The sequence below is a fragment of the Syngnathus scovelli genome, chromosome 11 (genome assembly GCF_024217435.2).
Source record: "Syngnathus scovelli strain Florida chromosome 11, RoL_Ssco_1.2, whole genome shotgun sequence".
Taxonomy (NCBI): Eukaryota; Metazoa; Chordata; class Actinopteri; order Syngnathiformes; family Syngnathidae; genus Syngnathus; species Syngnathus scovelli.
Genome location: NC_090857.1, coordinates 7244513 through 7257971, shown reverse-complemented (window position 1 = coordinate 7257971; position 13459 = coordinate 7244513). Strand labels below are relative to the sequence as shown.

At 44.3% G+C, this 13459-nt stretch overlaps 1 protein-coding gene across 8 annotated transcripts in view; it reads right to left on the bottom strand.

Annotated features, from left to right (window-relative positions):
* The window catches only part of ppfia4 (PTPRF interacting protein alpha 4), a 30614-nt gene that overhangs the window by 1640 nt on the left and 15515 nt on the right, over nt 1-13459 (bottom strand). For 3 of the 8 annotated variants that reach the window (XM_049733857.2, XM_049733858.2, XM_049733862.2), the window contains 28 exons: nt 10805-10906; nt 10450-10614; nt 10194-10268; nt 9964-10035; nt 9063-9284; nt 8499-8633; nt 8092-8226; nt 7761-7844; nt 7139-7270; nt 6996-7058; nt 6747-6844; nt 6498-6627; nt 5928-6124; nt 5637-5865; nt 5528-5563; nt 5327-5448; nt 5036-5157; nt 4888-4969; nt 4708-4789; nt 4425-4625; nt 3565-3627; nt 3210-3236; nt 2155-2330; nt 1865-1962; nt 964-1139; nt 477-545; nt 210-396; nt 11-108 (listed from right to left, as the gene is read on the bottom strand). In XM_049733857.2, the coding sequence (XP_049589814.1) occupies nt 50-108; nt 210-396; nt 477-545; nt 964-1139; nt 1865-1962; nt 2155-2330; nt 3210-3236; nt 3565-3627; nt 4425-4625; nt 4708-4789; nt 4888-4969; nt 5036-5157; nt 5327-5448; nt 5528-5563; nt 5637-5865; nt 5928-6124; nt 6498-6627; nt 6747-6844; nt 6996-7058; nt 7139-7270; nt 7761-7844; nt 8092-8226; nt 8499-8633; nt 9063-9284; nt 9964-10035; nt 10194-10268; nt 10450-10614; nt 10805-10906 (3339 nt within the window). In that variant the 3' untranslated portion in view covers nt 11-49. Of the gene's footprint in view, nt 1-10; nt 109-209; nt 397-476; nt 546-963; nt 1140-1864; nt 1963-2154; nt 2331-3209; nt 3237-3564; nt 3628-4424; nt 4626-4707; nt 4790-4887; nt 4970-5035; nt 5158-5326; nt 5449-5527; nt 5564-5636; nt 5866-5927; nt 6125-6497; nt 6628-6746; nt 6845-6995; nt 7059-7138; nt 7271-7760; nt 7845-8091; nt 8227-8498; nt 8634-9062; nt 9285-9949; nt 10036-10193; nt 10269-10449; nt 10615-10804; nt 10907-13459 lie in introns of those variants that run through there. The other 5 variants (XM_049733859.2, XM_049733860.2, XM_049733861.2 and 2 more) reach the window with 5 other exon arrangements.

Here is a 13459-nt window from a genome sequence, read left to right as displayed (position 1 = left end):
TGAAGCTTACCTGTTAGCATCAGGGCTCCAGTTAGTAAGCCAAAGTGAGTTAGCATGAGTAGGTCCGCACTGTTGAGGGGTCGAGCCTCGGGGACGCCGGGGGCGGAGCTTGGCACAAAGTGGTTATCAAAAGAGAACATAGCATGCAGTTAGTAGAGACAACATGCACACTCCTGTCCCAAAGTTTGTGTCTTGTGCTCAGTCCGCACCTTCAGGCTGGAGCTGCTTTTTGGGCATGAGGTTCATTGAGGGCGGCATGGACATGGAGGGCATGCGGAAGCCAGCGGGCAGCGTTTCCATGGAGCCCGCCATCATCCCCAGCCCCGCCCCTCCCTCTCGGGCCCGAAACCTCTTCCGCCACGATGGAGAGCGGCGAAACGACTTGTCGTCTCCGCTCTGCGGGACGCGAAGAAGACGAGGCTAGGCAATCGTAAACAACATTTGAATCGAATCAGCGACAAGGCATGTTATGTGACCTCCTCGAGTCGTCGGTCAGTCCCCAAGGCTAGCAGGTTGTTGAACTCCCTGTCCAGAACCTGCCGTGCCTGAAAAACAAAACAACACAGTGACATCAGACATACTCAACAGTGACTTTTTCTTTCTGTGAATCAAAGCCACAAAAAATCTCCTGAAAAGACAGCGCACCCTTACATAAGTTATTTTTGACGCCACTCCTGTGAGTCATTTGTTCTACAGCGTGCGATTGGGGAATCATTTAAGGTGAATTCACTGCGGATCAGAGAGCAATTGGAGCAGAAGGAAATCCTGGCAGAATGAAGCCAGCAAGGGGGGTGGGGGGGTCTGGTTTCAAACATACTGCTGCTTCATCCAGGCTTGTTTCACTCAAAGAAATGTGGGATTCAACTCATCATTAGAACTTCCGTTCTTCCATAATCCGTAAGAACGACACGTATTTTCCTTCTCCGTGCGCTGATTCATAAAATATGTTTTGTCTGTCAGCACCTGTGTGTTCTGCATGGGAATTTGGAGGATGAGGGCCAGGCTGCTGTAGTCGAAGGTCTCGTCCAGAGAGACGAGCGCTCCGTGAACGCCGCTCTCCAACAGGTTGCCGCAGTACTCCCTCAAACCGATGGACTGGACCCAGTGGATCACTTGCTCGTTGGTCCACACCAACACATCTAAAGTGAATAAGAGTGACTCCATTATACTTACGTACTGGAACAGGATCATACAGAGAGGTTTTGGCAAATGCGCTTGGGCGCCACGATAAAGAGGGAGAGAGCTTAGAGGGAGACGGCGAGAGAAAGCGGGCGAGCGAGATAAAGAGATAATTTGCGTGTCCGTGCAGTGTCAAGTGCCTGGCACACTCCCTTTGTTGGTTTGCAGGCCAGCTGTCGGTAAACTTTCCACGCTGGAACAGGCGGCGTGTGTGTGTGCGTGTCCAAACAGGCCAGAGGTCTGATTTGAACGACAGCTGAACCAAGTTCATGTCCACGGTTTAAGGTCAAAAGGGTGAGAGGGCAGGCTTCGTGACTGTGTGTGTTTTGTGTCTTGTGGACAAAACTGGATTTTAATGCAGAATTTAATTTGTGATATATTCAAGTTAACAGATAAGCTTGTGTCACCTGTTGATTGTTCTATTTGGATTGAAATGGCTTTTTTGTGATAGCCTCATTTTAACATTTTTAGAATACTTCTGGCATCACAACTCTGTGTGTATGTGTGTGTGTGTGTGTGTGTGGAGTTTTGGCCTTCTTTGGCTTGACTATGTGACAGATGTAAAGTGCAGCTGTTACCATGCTTTGGTCTGTATATCTTCCACTAGGTGGTACACTGGCAGCCAGAAGGCTGTCAATTTGCGAAAACGCGTTTGCTTTATTCCTCTCTTTGATGCAAAGTTTACCTTTCATTTCATGTTGGCTGTCCTCTCTCCGGCGCTCCAATTCTTTCCTGTCATAATTGAGTCTCTTCAAGCACATGATCCCATACTGCAGACTCGCCCTTGTGAACACACAAGCAGATGGAAGGGGGGCGGGATCACATAGTCAAAGTCAAGTCGACACCCTGGTGAGGATAAGTGGTTCGGAAGAAATTCATAATTTTCATACATTTCATAAATCTACAAGTCGGGTCATGTGATTGAGTCCCTGACCTCCTTCTCATGTTAAAACGCTACATATTCATGCTGCAGACCTGTGGAAGCTGTCCACCATCTTGAGATGACTCCTCAGGTCTTTTTTGGTCAGGTGGTCCAGCATACGAGCGTCCACCAGACATTCCATGAAATAGGAGCGATACTGAGGCAAGCCAAGGCTTGGCAACCACTCGTTCCCGATCCACTCGTGATTCATGTCTCCATATGCCAGCGTCTGCGAGGAGAGGAGTGTTATTGATTTTTTACAATTAAAGACTTCAACATGTGAACGTGTGATTAATAAATCACAACCTGTGTGCTTGGCAACAGATGCTTGAGGGGATTCACCTCAAAATGTGGGTTATATCGCACCATGTGGTTTTTCTTTGTTTTATTATTTACAGTCACAAACATTTTCGCGAGCCAGCAGAGGTAATGCAAGCGTAGCAAATGCCATTATTCATACTTGCAATCCATTTAGCTATTACAGGTTCAAGGTCCAGATAGCGTGGGTGCTGACTCGACTGAGAAACCCCCAAGAAAACCAACAAAACTATTAATAACGTTGCTGTCGGAACTTGGGCGCTTTATTAAAACGATTTGCTTTTAAAAGTTATATGAACACACAAAGACTTAGTGAAGGGATTTTTTTTTTTCCTGTTGGACCAATGAAAACATTTCTAGATTTCTGTCTTCATTCAATTGAAATTTGAATGGTGTATAAAATTTGACAAAATGATTTGGGAAAATTTAAAAAATGTTATTTAATTTAACAACATGTAAATCATTCTCTTTCATTAATTGTTAACATTTTTAGTTTTGATGTCTGAATATTAACTTGGTGGTTAACTTTTTTATTTTGCATATTCTTCCTCAAAACATTACGAAAAGAGCTTTTCGAAACCGATTCATTAAACTTCCAACTTGCTGGAAGGCATTTTGCTCCAGCTTAGAGCTGCCCCTGTATTTAGAAACAAATTATAAATTGCACAGCAGAGTGGATTGGCAACTATCACTCCCTGAGCTAAGGGGTGCCAAATTGCTTTCATGTGCGGGGGAAGCGGATTTATGTGAAAATGTGATTGGACACATTTTGTCAGAGCAGCAAGCTCACCTGCGCCCAGCTGCCCTCCTCATTCGCCTGAGTGGCAGCATGGCAGGAACAATAAACAAGTTGAAAGAACAAGCTGATTAAGAAGCACATTGTCGCACAAAAATGCCTCATTAAATAACACAAGTGCCACAAACATGGACCCCAGCGCACATATCACGTGAAGCACAGGTTACACGCCACAACCAAACGCACAACACAAGTTCCAACACAAGCACAGAGAGGCGTTAGTGTTTTTTTTTTTTTTGTGTACGTTTTTTAGTGGACATATGCGTGTTGTGGCAGAGACAGTGGGGGTGTGTTAGCGTGTTTGGTTCGAGTGGGGTAGAGGAAGGGGGAGCACCCAGATGGTACTGACCGCTTTGGTGGATGAAGCCAGGTTCTCCATCTCTTCATGAGTCACCCACACATTTCCGGAGGACTGCTCAGAGGACGCACGCACACACACACAAATACAAACAAACAAACCCACAGCCAGTGTGTATTTCCCCACATGATGACCCCCACCCCGTCCACATGCACACGCAAACAAACACACAACCGCACAAACAAACATTTATTGTGTTGAGTGATGCCAAGGGAGGGAGTGTATTTCAGGCTACGCTACCACGTGTGTCGTACGAGAAGCCGTTTGAGCATTTATTCAATATCTTTGACGTCTAAGTTAAAGTCCATGGACTGGTACAGTCGTCGTAGAATCTAGGACTATTATAACATACTAGTAACCTACTGTGCTGCGCTAAAAAGCAGGGATGGGAAAGTACCGATACATGTATTGGTATTCAGCCTTGTTTTTGAGGTATCGGGCACTCACTGAGGCTGCCGATACCATTCACCGATACTTAAGCAAATCTGACGTTGAGTGCTTCTCAAGTAAAACTCGAGTATGTTGATGTCAACTAGTGAACTATGTTGGGCCTAGTGAAGCCGTAGAGCATCCATGGAGCTAAGATCAATAATATGGAATAAATACTCAAATGGATTTCTATTGTGTTGACTTCTCCATGCGATTCACATTAGCAGAAAAAGACACAACACCGGGAAAGGTACGTAAACTAAAAAAGTGAGGCGTTATCAACTTATTACCAAAAGTCGTAAATGGACGGTGACGCTAACGTTTTCTGTGTACATATATCTTGAGAAAATAAAAATTCAGTGTGGTTGTATGCACATTTACTTAAAAACAAATACGCCCATTTGACAGAGGTGTGCATTTACCGTTCTGGAGGTGAGAGGTGCAGAAGGGCTAGTTAGGGAGACCATCTCCTGGATGGCCAAGCGCAGCTTGAGTCGATGCAGCGGGTTACTGATGCCGATCTCCCTCTGGATCTCTGTGTCTGACAGGGCGGACATGATGGCTCCACTCTTCACGTTAGCGCGACATGCTGCCACATACCAAGCTGGCATGCCCACCCACAGCTGGAGAAGGAACGGACCGGTCAAGCGGTGTCTACGTAACAGGAGAAATGTCTCCCTAGAACAGAAGAAGTGGAATCAGAACCTCTAGCCAGGAAACAACCGTCGGACCGTCCCACTGCGCAAACGGTAAGCCTCTTTTCCTGGCGTCTTCCAGGAGCTCATGTCTGGGATTTAAGACAAAGGGGGAAAAAAAAAGGATTATCAAACATGTACATGTTGAAAAAAAATTCTACAATGTCAGGAGATTAACGTAAGCGTTTACTTTTTCTTCATCCTGCGATCCCGTTCCGCTTGGGTGCCCAGTTTTCCCAGCGTCATAGTGTCTCCAACAGCCATGTCAAAGTCTGAAAGACATTTACGGACAAAAATGATCAAAGTTGACAAATAATTAGGTCAAGGTGTGAGCCTACCTGTTAACGCTGGTAGAGGTTGTCCATCCCTGGTAAAATCCCTGGTCTGCTCCATTCGACCCCCCTTCTCCTTCTTCCCAAACAATCGGCCAATCGATGACTTTATACCTTTCTTCTGCTTTCTGCAATCAGTTCAAATGAGGCATGATAATGTTAGCTCGGATTTAGCTTGGCCTTAGTTTTTTTCTGGACATCAAGCATCGGGATTCAGAGTCCTCTGAGAATCGGAATTAAACATGATCGTGAATTAGCTAATCGTCATCACTTGGTGTCGAGTGAACGTGTTTGTACCCTCGTCCATCTTCCAGACTGCCGGTGAATTGGGCGAAATTAGTTTCTAGACGTAAACTGCGCGGCGAGGAAGGAGGCGAGGTTTCACACTTGATTGTCGCCTTGTCCACCTCCACCGGTGACTAAAAAAAAAAATTATAATGTTTATTTATGGATGTGGTGAGAGGGCAGCAAAGAGACAAAATGTTCAAGTTGACTCACTGCAACTTTTCTTCGGTGTTTCCTCAAGTCGCTTGGCTACCGGTAAATAAAACACATGATTAAAAAAATATATATAATAATTCTTTCTTAGGAACTGTGTGATTCTTACCAGAGTCATGATGCCTAGATGATGACTGGTGTTGCGTGCGTGATGTTTAGGCGTAGAGTGGCCGCTGGTCGGCGGCGAGGAGGACGACGCCAAGGACTGGGCCGTGGCCGACGTGGGCAGCGCCCGTGGCCGAAGCGTCACGTTGAGTCCGTCCATGCTGCCGCTGTTCATGCGGGACTCGATCTCGTCCGAGCGCAGGTCAGTCGACTCTCTCTCCACTTGGATCATCCTGCGCGTCCCACACGAGAAATATTAGCTGAGTGTCTCCTCTCCATCACTGCACAATGTCACCTTATCTCTTCGTTGATGGCGTCAAGCTGCTCCTGCAGCATCAGAGCGAGGGTCTGAGCGTCCGATTGACCGCTTGGGGAGAGCATGGCCGAGCTCACGTCGTCGTCCAGGTCGGACTCGGCCTCCATGTCGCTGCCGAGGAGGTGGCTGACGCTCCCTCGCAGCGAAGGGTAGTCCTGTTCGAACATGCCACAAACCTACACACACACGCACACACACACATTGAGCAAATAAACACACTAACATGGATGAATAATGATGTAACAAAAGAAAAAAATGAACTGGTACATTCGAGGGTAGTTTCTGTATGAATATGAATGAACAAGGGACTTACATTAGAGAGCATGTCCATGTCAGCAGGTGAGGGACAGATAAAGAGAGGTTAGTAGAGAATGAAGTTAGGCATGAAGATCCCTGCGTGGAGCTCCTCATCAAAGACCAGGCAGTACGCAGAAACGTAAACGCAAAACAAAATGTGGTCAGAACACTAACATGTATAAACTGTTTGGACCACCCTGCTTAGAGTGTGGATCATGATGCTTTGGGTAAAATACCAAATGTTATTTGCACCTTGTTTGGGTCATCTCGTAGCGCCGAGAGTCTGCCCTTTTGGGCCCGCCTGATCACAGTCGTGCTGTAGTGGCCATCTTGGCCTTCCACCACAGAGAAGCGAAGGTCGCTTGCACTGCCCAAATGAGACCTGAGGTGATATTAGACAAAAATCAATCATGTTTCAGAATAAGGTCACCAAAGTAGTGTAAAATGGCTACACCAAGTGACATTAGATTGTCTAACGAATCACTACATAAGATTGCGTACCGAGGGTGACTTGAACTTCCGTCTCCGAATGCCCCACTGCGACGTTTCAAATGGTCAATCTCGTTTCTCAGTTTCTCAATCTCGCCAATCAGACGTTCCTGCACGGAAAGAGAATTCTTAAAAAAGGAAATACAATAAATACAAAATAGAAAAAATGAATCATATGCGGTATTTGATTCCTTTCTGTGACTAAATGATTAATTATTCCAATAGGTACATCAATTTCAGATTTGATTCAAGAGCACTGACCCGTGTGTGATGGAATTCCTCCAACTGTTTCTGACAATTCTCGAGATCTTGAATAAGAGAGTTCTAGACACAAAGATGATGACGTTTTGTCAAAATCAAGTGCAAAAAAATGACATATTCAAAACTAAGTGCATGGGCCTCGCCTTGTCCTCCAGTGCAGCCATGCGTTCTTTCAAATGGAGCTGCAGTCGTTCGTTGGACTCGGTGAGAAGACGGTCAACGGTGTCGGATAAACGTTTGTTGTGTTCTTCATTCATCTTCTCCCGTTGACGAGCCTGATGAGCGCAGACAAGACCACGCTTTATTCTCTTTGAATTGTTTACGCTTTTATTTTTTTTTAAATTACAACCATTTTTGCGTGGCAGTAAAGAGGATATTGAAGTAAATCAAGTGAGACATACAAAAGAGAAATTCTCAGAGAGCGCCGCTGACTAAATATAGACGAACAATGGCAGTGAGAGGGAAAAATTAGCCTAGCGTGAATTCATCTAAAGATAGCAGCAAATCACTCATATTTGGGGGGGAGGGGGGCGGGCGAGCAAGTCTCAGGGACAATATGTGGATTTGGTTCAAATTCATGCAACAATGAACCAGGAAAATGATGTGTGTGTGTTAGTGTATGCATGAGGGAGCACAGAGGCGAGGCATCCCACTAATATGAAGCATCAGTCAACACACATGCACGCACGCACACACACACTAAGAGGTCAGAGAGATCCTGCAGGGCACGCACACACATTCTTTTACACAAACACACATACACACCCTTCCTAGTTCTTGGTTCTTCTCCTCCAGTTGTGATTCCAGCTGTCTGAGCCGCTCTTCCACGTTGCCATGACGCTCCTCAGCCTAAAAGGGAAGACATTTATTCATTCATCTGCACACAGGTCGCTCTCGAAAGGCCTTGCAAAGTGAAATTGTCGAATACACACTCTTCGTTCGCTGCGGCGTGTCAAATTGACGACACATCTTTGACTGCTCCACTGCAATACGTTTTACATTTGCAAATTGCTGACTCTTTACGTTCTTGTACTTATCAAGTTTCAATGACCGTGCATTAATGTAAACAGTATATGTGTGTGTGTGTGTGTGTAACCTTGGACAGTGCTGCTACTCGCTGTGCCAGCTCAGCCTCCACCTCTGGCAACGTCTCAGCCTTCCTCATAGTTTGAGCCAACCTCTGCTCAGCCATTTCCAGCATCTCCTGCAGCTGGCGCACTTTCTCTTCACTCTGACTCACAAACACACACACACGTGCACGCACACACACGTGTACAGGAGACAGTTGTGCAGAGTGAGGGCAAGGATGTGGAGGATGTTGCTTGAATTCCCGATTGGGACGTGAACTCAGATTCACCCAACACTTTACATGAACCTCCTACGCTATGAACCCCCCCCAACCCCTCGCCATTAGCTATAAGTGTGTTTTTCTTATGATTGGCAACTTTGACCATGTGTATATTTTATTCATATTAAGCGGACGGTGCTTGTCCATCACGCTACCTGTCTGTGCAGGGAGTCCTTGGTGGCCAGCTCGTTCTCCAGCTTGTCATTGAGATCGTGGATGTGTGTGGTTTCTCGCTGGGCGGCAAGGTAACGTTTTTCCAACGTTGTTATTCTTTCCTCCATGTCTTCTCTCTGCAAGATGAGACAACCACAAACCCAAAAGGGCTTTTAGTGTAATATGTGGGTCGAATACAAGTAGGATTGACAGCATGATCATTTCAGATGTACTAATTTCCAACATCCACTTTTAATTAATTATACATGAATCGTATTTCAATTATTTTCATAGGCTACATTGTATCAATTCATTCTCGTTATTGGCTGGAGTTCATCTAAATGATGTGTAATATCCATTGCGTAAGATTAATGAGACCTTCAAGGTCAGAAAATCAAGGTTCAACATTCATTATTCACAACTTTAGCAGGATTGATTGCTATTAGCCTCCCGTGAAGCATAATGAACAATGTTTTATTAACCTTTTATCTTATTTTGCTTCACCTCGCATCGTAGCTCGTTTCCACGACAACACCATTATAGATTTTTACGTTGATGCTTCTCACCTCTCTCTGCTCCCTCTGCTGTTTGATTGACAGCTCCTCACTGCGACTCAACTCCCGCCGCGCGCTCGCCAGCTCGGCCTCCAGCTCGGCCACGCGACCGTTAAGGGAGGCGGAGTGCTCGCGGGTCTGTGCCAGTTCCTTACTGGTTCTGTCCAGGAGCTCCTGAAGCTCAGATACCCGGTTGCCATCTTCGTGAACATCTATGGAGCCGTTGGGGAGTCTCTGCAAGGTAAACCCACGCAATTAATGGAAATGAGAGCGCATTCGGGTGGTAGAAATAAGTTCTGGTCTGTGTGGTGCAATTTTGAACATGTTCATGTTGACAACAAATATATTTGGTAAAAATGGATGGCCTAGATTTGACTGTGGCGAGTTTATGCAAAGATGGGTGTTTGAGGTTACGCTGCCATGTTGTTGTTTTGATGTTTCTTTACTCTTCACAGCTCAAAGAGAAGTTGATTAATTGAGCAGATCTTAAGGGACACATATTCAGACAGGCAACACAGTGGGCAGCCCAAATTATTTGGACTCTACTGCCGGGATCATGAACACAAAAACAGACACGGGAAAAAAAAAAAAGTACTACAAGCAAACTGTTTGAAGTGGTGCAATTAAACACACCAGGTGATTCTCTCACTAGTTTGTTTTGGGAGAATCAAACCTTCCAAACAGACTCAAAGTGCCCATGATGGGTTTTTTTTTTTTCTTCTCAGCTTGTATTTTTTGCTTGTGTATATTTTTTTAATGACAAATCACCCTGCTGTTGAAGCAGAAGGCCAAAGCTTTTTAAAAAAACAGCCTGTCCGAATACAAACAATTTGAAGGTAAATCACCTTTAAGACATGAATGTTTGAACAAAATAAAGCACAGAGCAGAAAAACAATCACACAGTCAGGAAGACCTTCCATGGAGGTTTGGATCCATCTGTCCCTTCCACCGAGTCACCATCCTTCCTTTGTCTCACCATGCTCAACTGTAATGTAAAATCACAAAAGTCACATTTCATTCTCCTCTCAGTGAATGCATAAAGTGAACGCTCAAGAACTGCAAGTGCCAAAAATTCTAATCAGCATCAAAGGTGACATCAGGACACACAATTCCTGTGTACTAAATTTGTGTAGAGATTTTCACCTCTTGTGTGGTAGCTGACAGCTGTCCCTCCAGGGTGGACACCCGCTCCAGAGCCACGCGAAGCCTCTCACGCACCTGACCAGCACACACACATCATTTTTAACATTATGTTATTGAGTTTGGCTAATAATTTATTTTACCAAGACAGGCTTTCGTGTTACAACCAGTCTGGGAATGTCCTGGAGTACAAATACTTAAGTACGATCATTTTTCCACTCCATGTTACAGTGTCCTAGTAATCTTTGAAATGGTTCACCTTTTCATCCAGAGCTTTGTGATGCTCAAACAACGACTTGAGGGCTTTGAGGACCTCGACCTCACTGGAGACTCCAGATGGTGGGGGGGGCTGCCTCTTCACAACCGTCATCCTGAGACTACGCTCGTGGCGAGACACCAAACACTCAAGGTGCTCCAGAAGCAGCTACATGCACACACACACAATAAATCCACGTTAAACCTTTTTTTTATCCTAACAATACGTACGGAAGCACACACATAAGAGTATTGTGGATTAAATTCAAAGCGAATATTATGTTCAATCTGACATGTGCTGACATAAGCACACACACACACACAGACACAATCACACAAAACCACTCATGCACACGTACCCTGGTGTTGTTCCTTTCGGCTTTCAGCTCCGATATTTCCTCTTCTTTCTCCAGCAGCTGCTCTCGACAAATGTTCAGCTCCTTGGTAAGTGTGGCAAACTCCTACATAATACACATGCATCGGAGGTTAAGATTGTTTCACCTCTCAACATCTTGTGACAATATTCTTTAGTGCTACGTACATTTGCAAACAAGATTGTTACTTATAGTTTGTGAAGGCAGCCAGAATTATTTTTATTGTTTGATCCCACCCATCCAGACTCAAATGCGCCACAAATGGAAAATACACTCATGACCTTCTATTTGTTTCAGTGTTTTGTTTCTTGCTGTGCTTTTGTGGCTTGAGCACAATGCAACACTTGCGCTGATTTTCCTTCCATGTCTCAGGAAGCACACACACGTGCACAGACACACACATCTTTGCATATACAAAATCAATTCCTGGAGTTTACCCAGACCTTAAATTACCTCTAACCTTCCTTAACCTTACAGTTCATACACCTTCACCCTCTATGGTAATGATTTATTTTAATGTGACCTGCCTTCCTGCCAAGGTCATTAAGTCATTCAGAATCAGCTATAAATATAGTCTCCCCTTTTGAACTGTATGCATTATAAAAAAAAAAAAATTGTATTTTATCCAATAGTAGCCTGGAGCTTTTATTTACTCATATCCACAGAGCAGGTGTTTTGCTGAGCTTTATTTGTACAAATACGCTGGCAGAACCAAACACGCATGGCATGTGTAACTGCCTCGCATTAGTAGTTTCTATTTGTGTATTATTTATTATGATGCATAAACATATGTGCTATTAAATTCATATGTAAATGTGATAAAAGGAGGGGTAGCAACCAGAATGTATCCTGCACTCTCGCTATGCTTAAATTTGGATAATGAATCTGTCAAAAGCCTCTTTGACATTTATACGCCCATCTAATCCATCTATCCGTTGAAAGGTCACGCCTAACCCCTTTTCTTAGATTCATGAAACTACATCGTAATTCAGTCCAAAAGGGGGCACACACGGATGAGGTGACTGAGGGGATGGAAGTGAGGAAAGGGAAAACAGGTCAGCATGTTTGAGTGACTTTGCGTTATTCCACAGGGGTGCGCAGCAGCTCAGGCCAAATCCACCAACAGATGTTGGCGCTCACCGTCTCTTTCAATCACTGCAAAAAGGCTCGACGGGCCACTGACTCGCTAGTTCATCCCCTCATCCTGTTGCCTTTTGGGAGCACTCCACATGTGCTCTCCCAATACACAAATAAGCACAGAAAGGTATGAACAATTCATTTTGTCGGGAGTCTTGCATAATTGAATATCTATCCCGCTATATAACATAAAACGATGCATCACTGTCTGGAGGAATAAAAATCTCCATTTAATTTCACGGGAGGGTTTTTCCCTTCGGCACAAAGATGCATCATTGTGCGTACGATACAATCGGAACCCCTTCGAAGCACGTGCGCTCCAATGATATTTCCTCTACTTCACAAGAAGCGTAGCTGGCTGACAAGGCGACGTCGACATCTGTCAGAGGCTATATCACACCGAGCCGAGAGAAGGTTCTGGGCTTCAGCCTCCAACCACATTGTGAGATAGCAAGCAGGGAGCGAACACTGCTGAGCCCAGACATTGTAAAAGGATTGCTCGCTTTCGCTTCCTTAAGCAGTTTGGGATTAAAGGATGAAAAAAAAAAGTGTGTGTCAGAGGGTGTGTGTGTGTGTAGCAAGAGAGAGAGAGAGAGAGAGAAATTGGAGTGCAGCTGGATAAAAAAAAAAAAGCTTCAATCAGGCACATACAATCCCCCAAATATATATATAAATATATATATTTTCATAATAGTGTTTATCCTTTGTGTGTGTGTGTGTGTGCGTGTGTGTGTGTGTGTGTGTGTGTGTGTGTGTGTGTGTGTATTTGGTATTCAGTGAATTGATGTTTTTCCTCATTTGCTGAGAGGTTGCTAATGTGGGGAGTTTAACCTGCATCACCAAACTCACCCATTCAGTATTTCCTGAAAAGTCCAGAATATTCACTTTTAAATTGAGCTTCATTCCACAAATCAACAATTTGAGCGATTTGATGTGCTTATATATATATATATAATATGGCAAAATATATAATAAATATGATGTCTGCACCACTTTCAGGGTCTCCAAAATTATCTTTGACTTCAGACTAGAATGAGAAAAGAAATGGGAATGCCCCACTAACTTGAATGAAGGAAGAGAAAAATAAAGGTCAAGAGATGATTCATACAACCTACGTAAATAAATTAGAATCTTCTCTCTCACAGCATTTCAGAAACAACAAATTGCCCCTAACACTTTTCCTGGGTGTGAATAGGTAGTGAGTTATCTGCTGCTATGACGCTGCTGCCTTGCACACTTCCATTACCATGGCAACAGGGCATCGAAAAAAGTGTTTGAGCAGGATACCAACAGCAAGTTTTATCAAACGACTGCAGATGTTCACACATGCAAAAAATGCACAAGGCCACTGAGACACTTTCTATGCAAGAAGGAGAAATTGGATGCAACATTTCAAATTTTCACCCAAAGAATGTAACGTTTAAAACTCAGGAAAGTTCTCCTTTGGTACTCCGGCTTCCAATATGTTGGATGAATTGGGGGCATTATTGCCTGAAAAATGTG